The sequence below is a fragment of the Rhinolophus sinicus genome, linkage group LG02 (genome assembly GCF_036562045.2).
Source record: "Rhinolophus sinicus isolate RSC01 linkage group LG02, ASM3656204v1, whole genome shotgun sequence".
Taxonomy (NCBI): domain Eukaryota; kingdom Metazoa; phylum Chordata; class Mammalia; order Chiroptera; family Rhinolophidae; genus Rhinolophus; species Rhinolophus sinicus.
This window is the reverse complement of record NC_133752.1, coordinates 109,597,607-109,612,470: the sequence shown is the minus strand read 5'-3', so window position 1 is coordinate 109,612,470 and position 14,864 is coordinate 109,597,607. Positions and strand designations below refer to the sequence as shown.

Genomic DNA, 14,864 nt, shown 5'->3' with positions numbered 1-14,864 from the left:
AAGTCCATCCAACGGTGGGGCTCATCTCTGAAACCATGAAAAGCAGGTAAAGAGAAGGATGGTTCCACAAGGTAGCTCTGAGACCGTCCCTTCTCTCCCACCATGTTCTGTCTCTCGGCTCCGTGTAGGTACCATCCAAGGGCTCTCACATGCATCTTTATTCTGCCGTCTAGCCCCTGTTCACAGGTTGGAATACACCCCAAACCACAGGCTCTGCTGGGGAGAGATTATTAGTCATTTCTGTGTTTCTGGTGCTCGTCAATGTGTCAGTGTGTGTTCAATAAAGCATTCTGAGTAAGTGATCAGAATAAAGGCTCCAATCCTGTATCTAAACTAGGATAACACTTCACTATAATTTTAAGAGATTAGTTGAACATATTCTGGCCACAGTTCCTCATCATAACTTAGAAACCTTCAGATCTCTAGGTATCTCAAGTAGCTCCATGCTGTCCAGGGCCCCAAGAACAACAGGGAGTGCCATCCCTGTGTCAAGGGCGAGTCTACCAAGACAATACAGTTCCCACAGCTCCTAAGAAAGAGAAAGCCTATGCAGATGCCAGGGTCGCAGAAGCCTCTATCCATTTAGGCCCTGGACAGAGACGATCTGATATGAGTGATGTCCTGAAATCATGACTTCACTTGACGGTGGAGAGTGGCTTAGTTCCAGGGAGTGGCTGCTTTCTAGAATGTCAGACCCAGCGATGATGTGTGGAGGGGAGAGGGGGGAGGCCGAAAGGGCCCAGGAGTCTGCAGGCGAGGCTTCCAGCAAGACGCCAGGCCTATTCTGATCCCTCCTGTCCTCCAGAGCAGAGTGCCTGTGGCACTGCAGCTGTGTGTCCAAAGCTGCACAGCTCCAGAGCAGGCTTGGTTTCTGAGCCATGAAAAATGATTTTCAACATCTGGGGGCTCTGGCCATAATCAGACTATCAAGAGGGACAAACCCACACCCTAACAAAAGGCTCTCTGAAGTAGGTTCCTTTGAAAGATGCAAAATCTCATCAACAGTATTCTCTCAGCTTGCCGGAGATATGTGTTTGGAAAGGAGCTAAAATCGCCTCCAGCAGCGCCCACAAGGACCACCTGACATATTCACATCTATCACGCTTATACCTGTGTCTTCATCTGTTAGAGGGCCACTGAGACTGGCCTGGAAAAGAAACATAGTGCCCAAGGACAGACAGAGGCCCCAGAAGGCTGATGGCCACCGTGTGCGCTGGCCCAGACTTGGGAGAGCCCTTCGTAAGGAATGTGACGTAGCACCAGCAGCAGCTCACCCACAGGGCACCCGGCCGCGCAACTGGTCCAGGAGAGGCAATCAGCCCGTCTCCTGCACATGGTCCTTGGGGCAGCACTGAGGTCCACGGTCTGGGGGTTGCGGCTCAAACCAGCACGGATCCAGACACTCCCTAGGACCACGTGTAACCCCAGCTCTGCCTAAGTTACAGCTAACCTCATCCGGCACATTCTCGGACTTTCAGGTTAGGTGTTGAAAATTCAGCAAAATGTAAAGCCTCTCTCTGATTGTTTTCTCTTTTGTTATTATAGTGTACAGCCCTGGGATGTCATAGAATCAGCAGGTGACTTCACGTGGCACCCAGGTAGGAGGCTGAGGGAAAGCAATGCCAGGTTTAGCCGAGTAGTGCAGACATCTAACCATGTTTCAGAAGAGCTGGCGTGCAGGGCACGGTGACTCGCCTGGCCCACTCTGTTGACAAGGCATGGTGACGCGCCTGACCTACTCTGCTGCAGACAGGAGAGCAGAGACTTTCTGGCTGATGTGTTTCCCCAAATCTCTGCTGTTTAGGAATATACCCCAACGGGCCGTCCTGTCTGAATCCCACTGGCTGATGGCCAGTCAGTAGAAATAATCCTAACTCACTCTCTCTCTGATTATGCCAGCCTTTTCTGAAATCCCTACCAATGATAACCGTGTTTGATATGCCTGTAATGCTTTTAAGTAAACAAGTATCCATACATTTGATCTTATTTGCTCTTTACAACCACCTGATGAGATAGAGAGGAGCGGGCAGCCTTTTTTTTCTCCATTTTATAATTTTATAAGATGGGGAAACTGAGGCTCAGAGAACCTCAAAATGGCAAGGATAAAGGTTATAGAACTGGAACTCAAATTAGCATCTTCACTTTTCAAGATCTATGCTTGTTCCATTTAGACCCAGATCAATTCTCAGAGGCTGTGGTCACCCACCACAGAAGGATGAGCACATCTGGGGTGCACGGACAATGCAATGTGGTACAGGAAAAAAAACCCCACCACAACTTCTGTTTTTAATGTACTTCTTAGTCTTGCCTTCTAAGGTGTTTTGTAAACGTCTGCTAGCATACAAATTACATGTACATAAGTATACCATATTGGGGGGGTGTGCCCACAGGTTTAACAGGGGTCGGCAGTAAGATTCGGAGACCAGGGCTATGCGACACGGTTCTGTATTGCTTTTATTATGCTCACTCTTCTTCCTGATCTCCTATGGGGAACAATAAAACTGAGATTAACTGTATGCCAGCGTCATGTCCTTTCTTTTGACTTTCGTCCACATCAGTGGTTGTCAACTGATTTTCCTCAGGAGTCATTTGGCAATGTCTGGAGACATTTTTGGTTGTCACCACCCGGGAGGGGGGTGCACTGACATCTAATAGGAAGAGACCAGGTATACTGCTGAGTTCCCTACAAGGCAGAAGACAGCCCTCCAAAAGGAAGAAGTCTTTAGCCCATGTCAGCAGGGCTGAGCTTGAGCAACCCTGGCCTACGAGTCATATCAAACTACTTCTACTCTCTCACCAAACAGGCCAACAATTGCCAGATACTCTGAGCGTGGCTTGGCTGGATTAGGTGCACTGAGAAAACAGAGCAGTGAGCTCATGAGTCTGTATCTCTGTTGCCAAGGTAAGACATTGTGGCCAATGGAAATGCAATATACAAAGGACTAACTGAGAACTGTCATGCTGAACAGACAGCTGTTGGCTCGCACCCAGAAAGAAGACCCAGGGAGGGAGCTGTTTGGAGGCTGAGTGATGGACTAGTTCTGTACACACTGAGCAGATGTACCGTAAGTCGCCGTGTAAGGCATCTGGTCTTCATCATCTTACGGCACCAATCCACGTACAGATGACTGCTCATTCTCTGTGGTGCCACTGGAAGGCAACCCACACACGTCCCCATGTTTGTCCTGCGTGTGAGCCCTACTAATAGACCAAAGTAGGAATTAGAGGAAACCCAAACTACGTCTGATTAACTGTTCTCCTCCACGTACCCTTTCCCTGCTGGACGCCGGCAGCCTGCCGATAGCCGTGTGACATTGCTATAGTAGCTCCTGTCAGTGAACCCAGGGAAAAACTCAACTTGAAGACACAATGTGGAAAAACGTATCTTCTTTCGTGCTCTTAACTCTTCTTTTTTGTTGTTTCTAAAAAACTTACGACCTCTAAGGGCTCCCTGTCAGGGCATGCCTTCCCAAGGCTGTCTGTACATGCTCAGGACACTTCCTGAAGGCATTTTTGTGCCTGAACCAAATTTTATCCAACAGGGCAAAACCAAACCCGCTCATTGCAGTATGTACATTTAGCCCAAAGATTTAAAAGTCAGCCATTTCCCATGTGAGTTCAGTCCAAAGTGGTTCAAACTTGGAGAGATAAGAATTTCCATATTTCTCTCCTGTCACAGGTGATTCTGCTCAAACTGTCAAAAAGAGGCAGAAAATAGTCTCCCTCTTTCCTTCTACCCACACTCCACTCAGGGGCAGGGCAGCAGTTTCTTACAAGGACTGTGAATGGTGGCTGTAAAGCAGCAAGAAAATGAAAATGTCAGCTCAACCACCTCTGGTGTCATTTTTTATAAAATTATAATAAAATGAGATAGTACACAAAGAGAATCAGCAGACAGATTTGTAAGTCAGAAGTCGTGACATTGGGGCCGAGAACAATAAACATCGTCCCTGAACATAATCCCCACCTCCCCCCGATGGCTGGCAGGGTGTTTCCATTTGGAGGGACATAGCAAGAGACTGTTCTAGGTTTATTCTTAATACAACTTGAGGCTTGTTTTTATTTGTGATAATCAAAGAGAGTTGATTGACTTCAGTGTTATTCACAACAGCCAAGATATGAAAACAACCTAAGTGCCCATCAACTGATAAATAGAGAAGAGGTGGTACATGTATACAATGGATTACTACTCCATCACAAAAAAAACAATAAAATCTTGCCATTTGTGACAATATGAATGGACCTGGAAGGTATTTTGCTAAGTGAAAATAAGTCAACTGGTGAAAGACAAGTATTGTGAAATATGTGAAATCTAAATATGTGAAATCTAAACAAAACAGACAGACAAACAAAACCAAACAAACACAGAGAACAGATTGGTGGTTATCAGAGGGGAAGGGGGCTTGGGGACAAAATGGGTGAAGCAGGTCAGCTGTATGACGATGGATTGAAACTAGACTTTTGGTGGTGATCATTTTGTAGGGTATACAGATGCTGAATTACAGTGCTGTACACGTGAAACTTATATACCAATATTACCTCAATTAAAAATAGAGTTAATAAGGAAAAAATGAAGAGGGAGTCCATTTGATATTACTTGCAATCAATTCAGTGGTTATTATGCTCTTCCTCAATTTCTCCTGATGATTTTCCTTCACGTATCAGCGATGAAACCTTTTGCTCTTTAATCTACTACTATAATACCTTCCCAAAGGCCCATTCCTAGCCCTGGGATCATTGCTAAGAAAGTGGGGGATGTGTGTTTCCCAGGAATAAAAATGCATAAGGGACATTCATGCATGTTTAACAAAAATCTTTTTTGTGGAGCGAACACACAGCACTCTTCCCTTTTCCAAAGCGCTGACAAGTGAGGCTGCAGAGAACGAGGAAGGGGAGCTACAGCACAGTGCATGCACTGTGGTCTCGGGTCTCCTGCACAGATTCCATTCCAACTCTGCCTTGATTAGTCATGCCTCGGTCAAGTTCGCCTGACTTCTGCGTGCCTCTTCCCCCATCCGCAGAGTGATGCCTCCTCACAGGCGGTGGTGAGGGTCAACCAGGAGTGCGCATAAAGCACCAGACAGTGCCCATCGCACAGTGGGTGCTATGCTGGCTCTTACCATTACTACGGGTCTTCCCCATTGTTTTCTATGAGTTAGTATGACACGGGCTACTATGGCAAACTAACTAGCACTGATCACATGGGGGGAAAAGCAGGAGTTAGCACACTTCGTTTTATTCCCTGTTTTTATTTGAGATAAAGACTTCAGCAGAGAAGGAGGTTTTCTTATTTGTAAGTATCACGGTATTCCAGCAGCATGGAAGGTGGTTGCCAGCTCTCGGCAACACAGAAAAGCCAGTAAGACTTTGGCTCTCACCTCCTGCAGCCTGTTATTCCTGGTTAACCCTGCTACCCCAGGCGCCCAGCATAGCCTGCTTCTCTGAGGTCTGCACAGCCTGGAGCCACCTCCCCTGTACCCAGGACCCAGTATTTCTGGGCCCCCCAATATCAAGTCCCCAAGAAAGGTCAACCTAGCTAAAAGGCAGGTAGCTGGTTTATTCACATTAGACCCAACTCCAGGAGAGGATATTTACTTTTTAAAAGAACAACCTACAAACCCAAGTAAGCTCTGCATTGGTAAAATGGTGGGAGGGAAATGTTATAGTTGGTCTCTCTCCAATGTGGTCTTTCTAGATCCTGACTTAATTACAGAAAACAGGGAAACAAGAATCAATGGGCTTTATAACTATTCTAGCCGATGTCAGCTAGTCCTCGGTTCCCGGGTTAAGCTCAGTCCAAGGAACCGACGATGGGCTGACTGCCTGGGGACAAACTCCTTTCCTAAGGCCCAGTGAGTCAAGCCCAGCACACCTTTCGGGCTTCATTCTGGGCAGCTGCCAAACGCCAGGAGGGCCAGCTCGCAGGGATTCACGTCCACAGTGTTCCTGGCTTTACTAACCTTGAAAGAACATGAGAACTGAATGAAAACATATTTATGTAGGTCTTTGCCAGTGAAACAGCCCTAGTTTTGTCATATTTGCCAAGGAAAACAAACACCCACTGAGGCTGAGTTCTTCCAGTGCCTGGTCCCTGCCTGGTAGCGCTGGTCTTCAGCAACTGAACTGGGGGCCCTTACCTTTAGCTGGGTTCACCTTTCTTGGGGACTTGGCTTTGGTAGGGGCCCAGTAACGTTGGGATGCAGGGTGTAGGTAGGGTAGCTTTGGAATCTCAGAGAAGCAGTAGGGGCCTGCGTTCCTCTGGTGACAAGAGCTACATAACATAATTACTAAAGACCTACCTATAGTTCCAGGCAAAGACCTAAAAGAAATCAGGCTACACTATGAAATAATAGTGATGAAGGGGAAATGACCCTGACATTTTACAAGAGTACAGAATAAAGAACCCAGTCAGCTACCAGGCACACTTGGGAGAATTTCATTCGATTGATGTATAATCACAACGAGCTGGGAGTACAGAAAGAAGAGAGTAAAGAAAGAAGAGAGGTAAGAGGCCACAGGAAATTCTGAATCCATTGTAAGGATTTACAATAAAAACGATAACATCAAAGGCAAGGTCACTTTTAGTTAGCTCGAGTCAGGGTTTGGGTGTTGGCAGTGACACCACCTCTTGCCCATTGTCTTTCCTGGAGACCCATTAAAGTGCCTCAGAAATACTCAGACAATGTTTATAAAGTATGCACAGCTACGTGGAAGCTGACCCATAGGAAGTAAAAGGGAGATGGTGTTCACGTGGCTAGTGACACCTGGAAGTAATTGGAAGAGTCGCATATGCTTGGGGCCCCGCCTCTCTCCATGCACATGGAAGGTGTTTATGCGCAAAAGCCGGTCCCTTCCAGAACACCAGTGGGGAAGGGACAAGGAGCAACTGTGAAGAGGTGTCAGCAGCCAACACACCCCTCTGACGATCATGGGCTGCGACGCCAGCCCATAGCTTAACCCAGGCAGGGAGCGCCAATTTGATCTCCTCCCCTCATAGTTCCATGATGACTAATCCACGTGTTGGCACTTGTGGATGCCTGGCGGGTCTGAATTGCAAGGTAAGGACTGGTTTTGTAATCTCCCAGTTTTAGAGCTTTGTAAGAGGGACTGGATGCACGGTGGATTCCCCCTGAAATCCCTGCCTGGCTGTTACATTTAAGAGAGCCCCACATGGGTACTTTTCTTCCATTTGTACCTCAGGGGGATATTTGTGGGAACTGTGTCCTACATAGCATCATCCTGCCCTATTTTTCAGTATAAAAATAGAGTGGTCCATTTTCATTGCTGGTACTGTTTCCATGTCTGCACCATAGGATCCCTCCAAGGAGGTGTCTAAATTAGGGAAATCACCAGGGAGTTTATGAGAGAAAAAGAGAATGTATTTCAAGAAGTTTCAGAAAGAAACTGAGACCTAAAGGAAATTCTCCAGGGTCTTCACAATGGGTGGCACAGAATCATGTTCATTGTCACCACTTTCCTTTAGATGCTTCTTCAGTACGTTGTCCTAAACAATAATGGCTCTCCTCTCCTTTATTTCTGGTACATGGGAGGGCAACAGCAGCAAAGCTTTAAGTTTCAAAATTATATACATATATCTGTTCCTTCTTATCCCTGATTCTTAGTCCACTTAGTCCCACTTACTGCATCCCCCACGTCCCAAATCTTTTTCTCCCAGCCTTTTGCAGGTACCCAGACACTGACTTATTTCCAAGAATGGGGAGGAACAAAGTCAACAAAGTACAGAATTGGGGGGTGGGTGGCAGTGAGTTGGCCAGGAGAGGCCACGTGAACTCTCTTCTGGGACCGATTCTGAACTAGCGATGCTCGGAGGATTAAAATGAGACAAGCGACAGTTCAGGCCGAGCTGTAAGCTATGTAGGGATGCAGCCCCACCCTGACACGGAATGCTGAGAGAACCAGCACTCTGCTGCTCTATTCTGGGGGGAACCCCAAAACTCCTTGAGTCCCGGGAGGGCTGCTTGAGTGGAGAAGGCCAGGAAGGCCTTCTGCCCAGACCCTGTGTTCCTAGAGCCTGCAGCAGCAGGCTTGGCACTGAGCGCTGCTCCACCAAGCTGCTCTCCTTTGACCCAATTCAGCATCAAAGCCAGCCCAGCACAGGAGGCCCCCCTGCAGGGTCACAGCAGTATGTGAGAGAAGGGGACAGGCTCACCTCTCGAGGCTGGAGTGGCCAAGCAGACCTAGATAGCCTAGCTCAGCGGCCAGGTCACAGCAAAGATGGTACAGGAGGCACGGGAAGAGCAAGGTCACGTGCCTCAGGCAGAAGCCTCAAGGCGGAGGAGAGCACAGCGGCTCCCAGTCCCCAGCAGCCCGAGAGTCAGGGACAGAGGAGGAGGGTGCAGGCTGTGTGTCCCCAGACAGACACCGCTCAGTGTGGAATGCCCCCCTCCATCTGCTCTAGCCCTCAGGCTGCCTGCACGCCTGAGCAAATATGGGCCAGGGGTGGCGTCTGTCCTGCTCTTTTCTACCCACCATTGCTACAAAGCAAAATGTCTGCCACCTTCTGAACAAGGGCCCTGCCATTAATGGGAGTCTCTATTTTAGGTATAAACACCTGTTTCCCCCCATTTTAATACACTTCTGCTTCTCCTTGCCCCGCTCCACCCCACAATGGTTTTAAGCCCACTCGGAGATCAGCCTGAGCTACCCCCTTTCCCACCCTCCAATCAGGAAAAAGGGAAGGAAAAGAAAAACTCAGAAACCTGAAGATTGTTTGGAATTTATTCTCTTAAATAAGAATGGTAACATTCATTTTTAAAAAAAATAAAAGCACAACACCTTAGTTTCACAGTAACCGCAAAAACAGAGTTACACAATTAAATAAAAGAACTCACAAAGAAACACACCAAAAACTCAGAACAACACAGGTTAAAAACAAGGGGAAAACAAAGGCTTCAGGGAAGGCCAGAGGTGGACAGGGGATGTGTTCCTGGGCACAGCTCGTCCTCCCTCCTCCGGCTTCTCTGGACCATTGCCTTGGGAACCCAGCCTGCCCCCTGCCCCAGCCCCCACCCTGCCCTCTACCCTGAGCTGAATGCCGGGGAAAAAGGACACCCTAACTCAATGGTCAGGCCATCAAGGCCATGCTGGGCCCCTTTTAGGAGGGACTAAGAATTAAAAATGTCCCACTAAACACCAAGAGAAAGCAGCAAGCTGCAGTAACTAGCCCAGTGGAACCAGTCCCCAAGCCTCGAAGTAAAACGGAGGCGGGGGGTGTCTGGTTCTCTGTGGTACTCCGCAAGCAATAACGGCAGCTTTCCTAGTGTGCTCCTGAATGAGCCTCCTGAGAGGGGAGTGTGTCCTCCCGTTTTCTGGGCTACCCACCCCCAAGTCTATACTTCCACATGTGTGGCGGCTGCTCTGTCCCCTCAGCCCTGACCAGAGCACTGAACCAGGCCAGCACTATGGCTCTCAAGGCAAGTCCCTCCAGAACCAAGGATCGAGAAGCTTTAGAAACAGCTTCATTACCACTGTTATTATTCAGGTCACAATATATAAAAATCTATGCATATGTATAAAATAAACCTATTTATATACATAAATAGATATGTATATATAAATAAGTATCCACACATCACCATTAACTAGGACTTACTTGCAGGGTAGCGATGGTGTGTTAAGCTGGATTGCAAAATCTCCTAGCACTAATAGGTTTTCCAGAAAAGCTTCAGGGATTACAGGCAAAGCAGTGAGAAGATTCCCTAACTTCCTCCTGCCAGACGGGAGCCCCAGGATCGAGTGGAATTCCTCATGCAGCACGGGCATTCGAGCTGGCGTATGACGTGCCTGCGTTTCCTGACGCCCGTTCAGCATCCAGCCTATGGAAGCTAACGGTGGTTGTGCGAGGGGCGTCGGGAGGGCACCAGGCACCTCTATGTGTCACTCTGCTGGGCAGCTCTCTGAGTTAAGGTCACCTTTTCCACAGGACGAGACAACTGCACGTTTCTCCCACCCCTCCTCTGTCACCGCACTAGAGAAGCTCTTCTGGTTTTGCTAAGATACCCCAGGAGCTTTAAGCTTCTTTTTCAGTCACACACTATATGAGACGTAAAGGGGATTCCTCTGGACAAGAAAAGGATCCCCAACCTGTAACTGAGGCTCTTATATCCAAAAGGAAAAGATCTCATTTGGGGTTTTTCTTTCTCTGCCTGTTGTCCAAACTGTTCCTGAAGTCAGGGTGGGAACTATAAGGCCGCGTAAGAAAATTTATGCCAGGTCCACTGATCTGTAGCAGTAAATGTAAGAAGCTTGGAAACAAAGTGTTCACAGATTCTGAGAACAGAAAAGAGGGTTTCTATATTCAAAGCACATTACAAACAATGCCCTCCAGACACTAAATTAGGCAGCAGTTCCAGATCAGGTAACCAGAGAAACCTGTAGGTAACCTATAGAGGCGGCCTAGGGTAGAGTCCGCTACTTTGTGGGCAGTGTGTGTTTTTGGCAAGAGCAGGACTTTTGGCAAATGAGGGGGAGAACATAAGGGAGAAGGGGGAATGCCACGGAATAAAGAGGAGACAGAGAAAAAGCCCAGCAGGGTCAAGGCCAGCTACTGTCGTAGCTTTTCCAGCTCTGCCTCCTGGGGATATGCGTCTAGGAGGGTGGCTTATTTACACTCCGCAGGATCAAGTTCATTCATTTACAGTTTTTCTTGCCTAGAGTGCAGCCGAGAAGACGCACTATGGATCTGGGTTAACACTGCTATCTGAGCACATTTGAGAACCCGAAACACCTGAGTTTTTCTGAAGCTTTTCAAAAGGCAATTCTAGCTAACTAATCAAAGCTTTAGCTTGGGCTTTAAGGAAGAAAATCCCTATCAAAGGAGAAAAAGAGGTCCATTTCATGCCAGCTATAAAATAACCACCATAATTCTGTTCCTTTTCTACAGAGGCCGGCAACAATTAGACCCGTCACAGGGAAAGCGCAGGTGCTTCCAAGCATGTTCAGACCCAGCTGTAATTTCCCAAGCTTCAGTCTCCACAGGCAGGTTCTACCTGCATCTCACCAGCCCTCAGCTTACAGTGTCTGTCCCCTGAACTGGGGGACAGTGCCTGCCCCATTCATCTGAGGGGCCAAGCTGCAACTCCTTTGGGACATCTTGAACCTCTTGTGCTGTAACAGGCAAGTCACCCTCAGGATCCAGAACCATGGGGACCGAGATGTCCTCAGGGCTTTGATTCTTTTTTGGTTGCTTCGATTCTTTAACCACATCACCAACTCTCATCTCTCCGTTTTATAGAATATTCTTCTCCTTCTCTGTGGAACCCTTAGTTCTTTACAACCCCTAACAACCGGAAATCCATTACGTTTTCAAACTAGACAACAAGAATGGAAACGGAACTCAGCTTGCGCAGGAGCAGCTGAACTGCACTGTGTTGAATGCTTTATAAACAATGTTCTGTACTCTACACCTGAAAGGAGAGTTCAACTTCTTCGAGTTGTTTTCCTGAGTAGCCAAGTTCCCTGGAAAAGCCACTTGTGCTGGAATCAGGTGCAGACCTGAAGAGGTGGTGCCCTGAACTGGTCAAGTGCACGTTTTAGAGTGCAGAGCTCAGCCCTGCCCAGATCCCTTTGTGATTCTCTTTGCCAGCGCTTCCCTGAGTGCTCTGTAAAGGACTGCCAGCACTTCATGACATAGACAGATTATAAAGGGTTTCAGTCTACAGAAGGTTTCCAAGTCATTTGTGTTTTAAACATTGCTATAAAATGCTGGTCCGACCTGCAGGGCATTTAGAAAGCTTCCCCGGATCACAGTAAGGGCACATGCAGCAGGACGAGCAGAGTTCACCTAACTCCGCGGGGGTTTCACTGCACCAGGGGTCCCGCCCAGCCTCTGGAACATTCTCCCTCTGCCGTAACGCACACCATGAGGCTCACATTAGTTCTTAACCACGGGAAAGAAGCAACGCTGGGAACCTTCCAATGGAAGGCCGAGTGGGTAACTCTTGTCTTTTCCCATCATGGAAGTTCCACCAACAACTCCTTCTCCATAGTTTCTGTCATTAGCTGATAATGTTTAGTTTTTAGATGGTAATTTGTATGAATTTGTAAATGGCTGCTTTAGATAATTTGCTCGAGAGGAAATGTGTGACAGAAACATGGCCCTGTTGATTTCCTCTCACCTACACAGGCCCCCCGAGCTGTGAACAGTCTGGGGTTGTCTGAGGGCATCAGGACCACCCAGCAGTGTGCCGAACTGCAGACATATCTCACAGGCTGCTTTGACATAGAGCAGAGAGAGAGGCAATTTAAAGAAAAAAATCCCCCAGTTCTTCACAATAAGCTTAGTGCCCATGCACTTCGTCAGTCCTACCCTGCTAAGACCAGAATAAATGTGTTTTTCAGAGGTAGGTGTCATTCACCTCCTGACACGAGGAAATGGTCAGTGAAAGTGGAACAAATTAGGACTTGATCCTCCTTAGAAGTTCAAATGCCCCAGTGACCGGACAGTGCATGTGCTTTAGTGGTCACAAGCCAAACAGAAGTGTAGTTCACCTAGACACCTAAATAGGGAATGGACACAAGAATTTCCAGTTCAGGAGAATGCAAACCCAGACTGTGGGGCACTGCCACAGTTTCGTGCTGTCCAGAGTTCCAAACGAGAGCTCTAAGGAGGCCCTGTCACTGACTGCTCACCTGCTCAGTGCTAACAGCAGTCTGCTCTGACTTCCTGTTTACTACACAGAGCCTGGGCCAACCACCCCCATGAGCCTAATGGGCGAGGCAGGCCCCCAGGCTGTAGCAAGAACACTTGGAAATACAGACAGACATTATCGAAGTTTGGTGGTCACGCTGACCAATGGCGCCCCTACTGGTTCACAGTCTGCCAGTGAAACTCCCCTCTGATTTGTACCAGCACCTCCGACAGGCCATAGAGAAAGGGGACCCCGAATGCAAGCAGCTGGCACATGAAAAAGGAGTCCAAAGGGTTTTGGGCCACGTGATGCCCAATTGAAGAAATGTTGCTTTGGAGGTGCTGGCTCACCCCCCTGGCCTTGTCACAGAGGCCGAGAGAGTGACGCACCACCCAGTCAAACAAGGAAGTGAGGCTACCTGGAGTTCTCTCAGCAGGGCTGGCGACGCTGCTGGCCCGTCCATGTGCGTCTGCAGTGGGGCCATCCTGCAGGGGTCCTCTGGCCTCCTAGGAAAGTCCCCCCAAAAAAGAAGAGTAACTGACTGAAATGCTCCAGCGTCAGCGACAATGACACCTGACTGGCTCGTGTGCTGCAGTATCCATCAACCTAGAGCTGTATTCCTTACACAGTGAGTCTTTCCTTAAAGAAATGGACATATTTCACGTGGAAGTCACCAGGAGTCAGTCTAGCTAGGCCCTAGTACACCTTTTCCCACAAGCCCCTCTGCAGCCAAGGAGCCTCCCAAGGAAGCATCAGCCAGCCAACTCCCTGTCACGGTGACATCAGGGAGTAAAGGGAGTACCAAGTTCATCTTGACATAGATGGGGGAAGGGAGCGGGGGAGAGCTAGCTATTCTCATTAAAAAGAGAGAAAGAAAAAAGGTTCTTCAATAAGTAACTCACACAATAAAGACAATGACAGGAAGTGGCGGGCAGAGCACATTATTTACAGCCACGTTCCTTTCCAGGGTGTCCTTTTCTCAGAGATGCTCACTGACAAAGGCAAAGGGGTTCCTTTATATAGAGTGAGCAGGGGGAGGGTCTGACAGTCGCCCAAATCCAACTCAGGTGGTGGACGGGACATTATCTCAGTGAAATGCAGCATGAGGTTAAGGCTTGAAAAGTTGTTCTCTCCCCAGACTAGACTGCGACCATCTGTCAGGACCTTCCCACTCCCAGGGAAGGCAACTCAGTGGCCACTGACCAGACCCTGGGGGCCACACCCTGACCCATCACAACACTGAAAGGGCACCTGCTGCCTCTCCCCCGCTTGGCGATGGGTCACCATTACCTTTGCAGACAGAGGAGTCAACGCTGGCCTCTTCCTCTGTGCGGAGCCCGAGAGTCGGTAACAGTAGTGCGGTTTGCAGTAGAATTTACCTGCAGGCAGCAAGAGGCAGGGGTCATGGGAGTGAGCAGAATTCTGTAATTCTGACCTTGACGCTCTGGTCTTAGACAATCCTGTCCATCTCTTTCAGCCGTGAGGCACCATCACCACCGCCCCAGGCTTCCCAAGGCCCAGGCTTCCGGTTTAGGGAGGCCAGGCCCTCCCTTTGAACTAGGAGTTCATCCCCCACTCGCCCCTGTGCCTGAAGGGCAGGGGGTTTCCTCTGAATATGTAAAGGCCACTGAGCCATCACCCAATCACTGCCCAGAACAAAGATGTGAGGCTTACATGGCAGGGCCAGCAAACAAAGTGGCAGTGTGTGCAGAACAAAGAAAGATGTGGTCACATGAAAGGCAGGAGTCGCATTTCTAAGGAAACCAAGAACAGTCCAAGTGCAGGGTGGAGGCTGAAGGCTGCAGGGGTGGGGTGGCACTGAGCATTAACTCTGACAGAACCCTCCGCTGGTCCCTTCTCCTGCGACTGCCCAAGCCAGCACCAGTCAAACTGTAGCTTAAAACAACTCAAATAAAATCAGAAACGAAAAAGGAGACATTACAACTGATACCACAGAAATACAAAGGATCATGAGAAACAACTAATGAACAATTATATGCCAACAAGCTCGATAACCAAGAAGAAATGAATAATTTTCTAGAAACATACAACCTACTACCAAAGCTAACTCATGAAGAAATAGAATATCTGAACAGACCGATATCGAGTGAGGAGATTGAATCAGTACTCAAAACCCTCCCCAAGCAGAAAAGCCCAGAATCAGATGGTTTCATTGGTGAATTCTACCAAACATTTAAAGAATTAACAGTGATA

General features: G+C 48.2%; 1 protein-coding gene across 23 annotated transcripts in view; it reads right to left on the bottom strand.

Moving 5' to 3' along the window:
- The window catches only part of MICAL3 (microtubule associated monooxygenase, calponin and LIM domain containing 3), a 225,113-nt gene that overhangs the window by 59,856 nt on the left and 150,393 nt on the right, over positions 1-14,864 (bottom strand). For all 23 annotated transcript variants that reach the window (XM_074325093.1, XM_074325097.1, XM_074325094.1 and 20 more), the window contains 2 exons: positions 13,941-14,029; positions 13,069-13,156 (listed from right to left, as the gene is read on the bottom strand). In XM_074325093.1, coding sequence (XP_074181194.1) covers positions 13,069-13,156; positions 13,941-14,029 — 177 coding nt within the window. The remainder of the gene's footprint in view (positions 1-13,068; positions 13,157-13,940; positions 14,030-14,864) is intronic.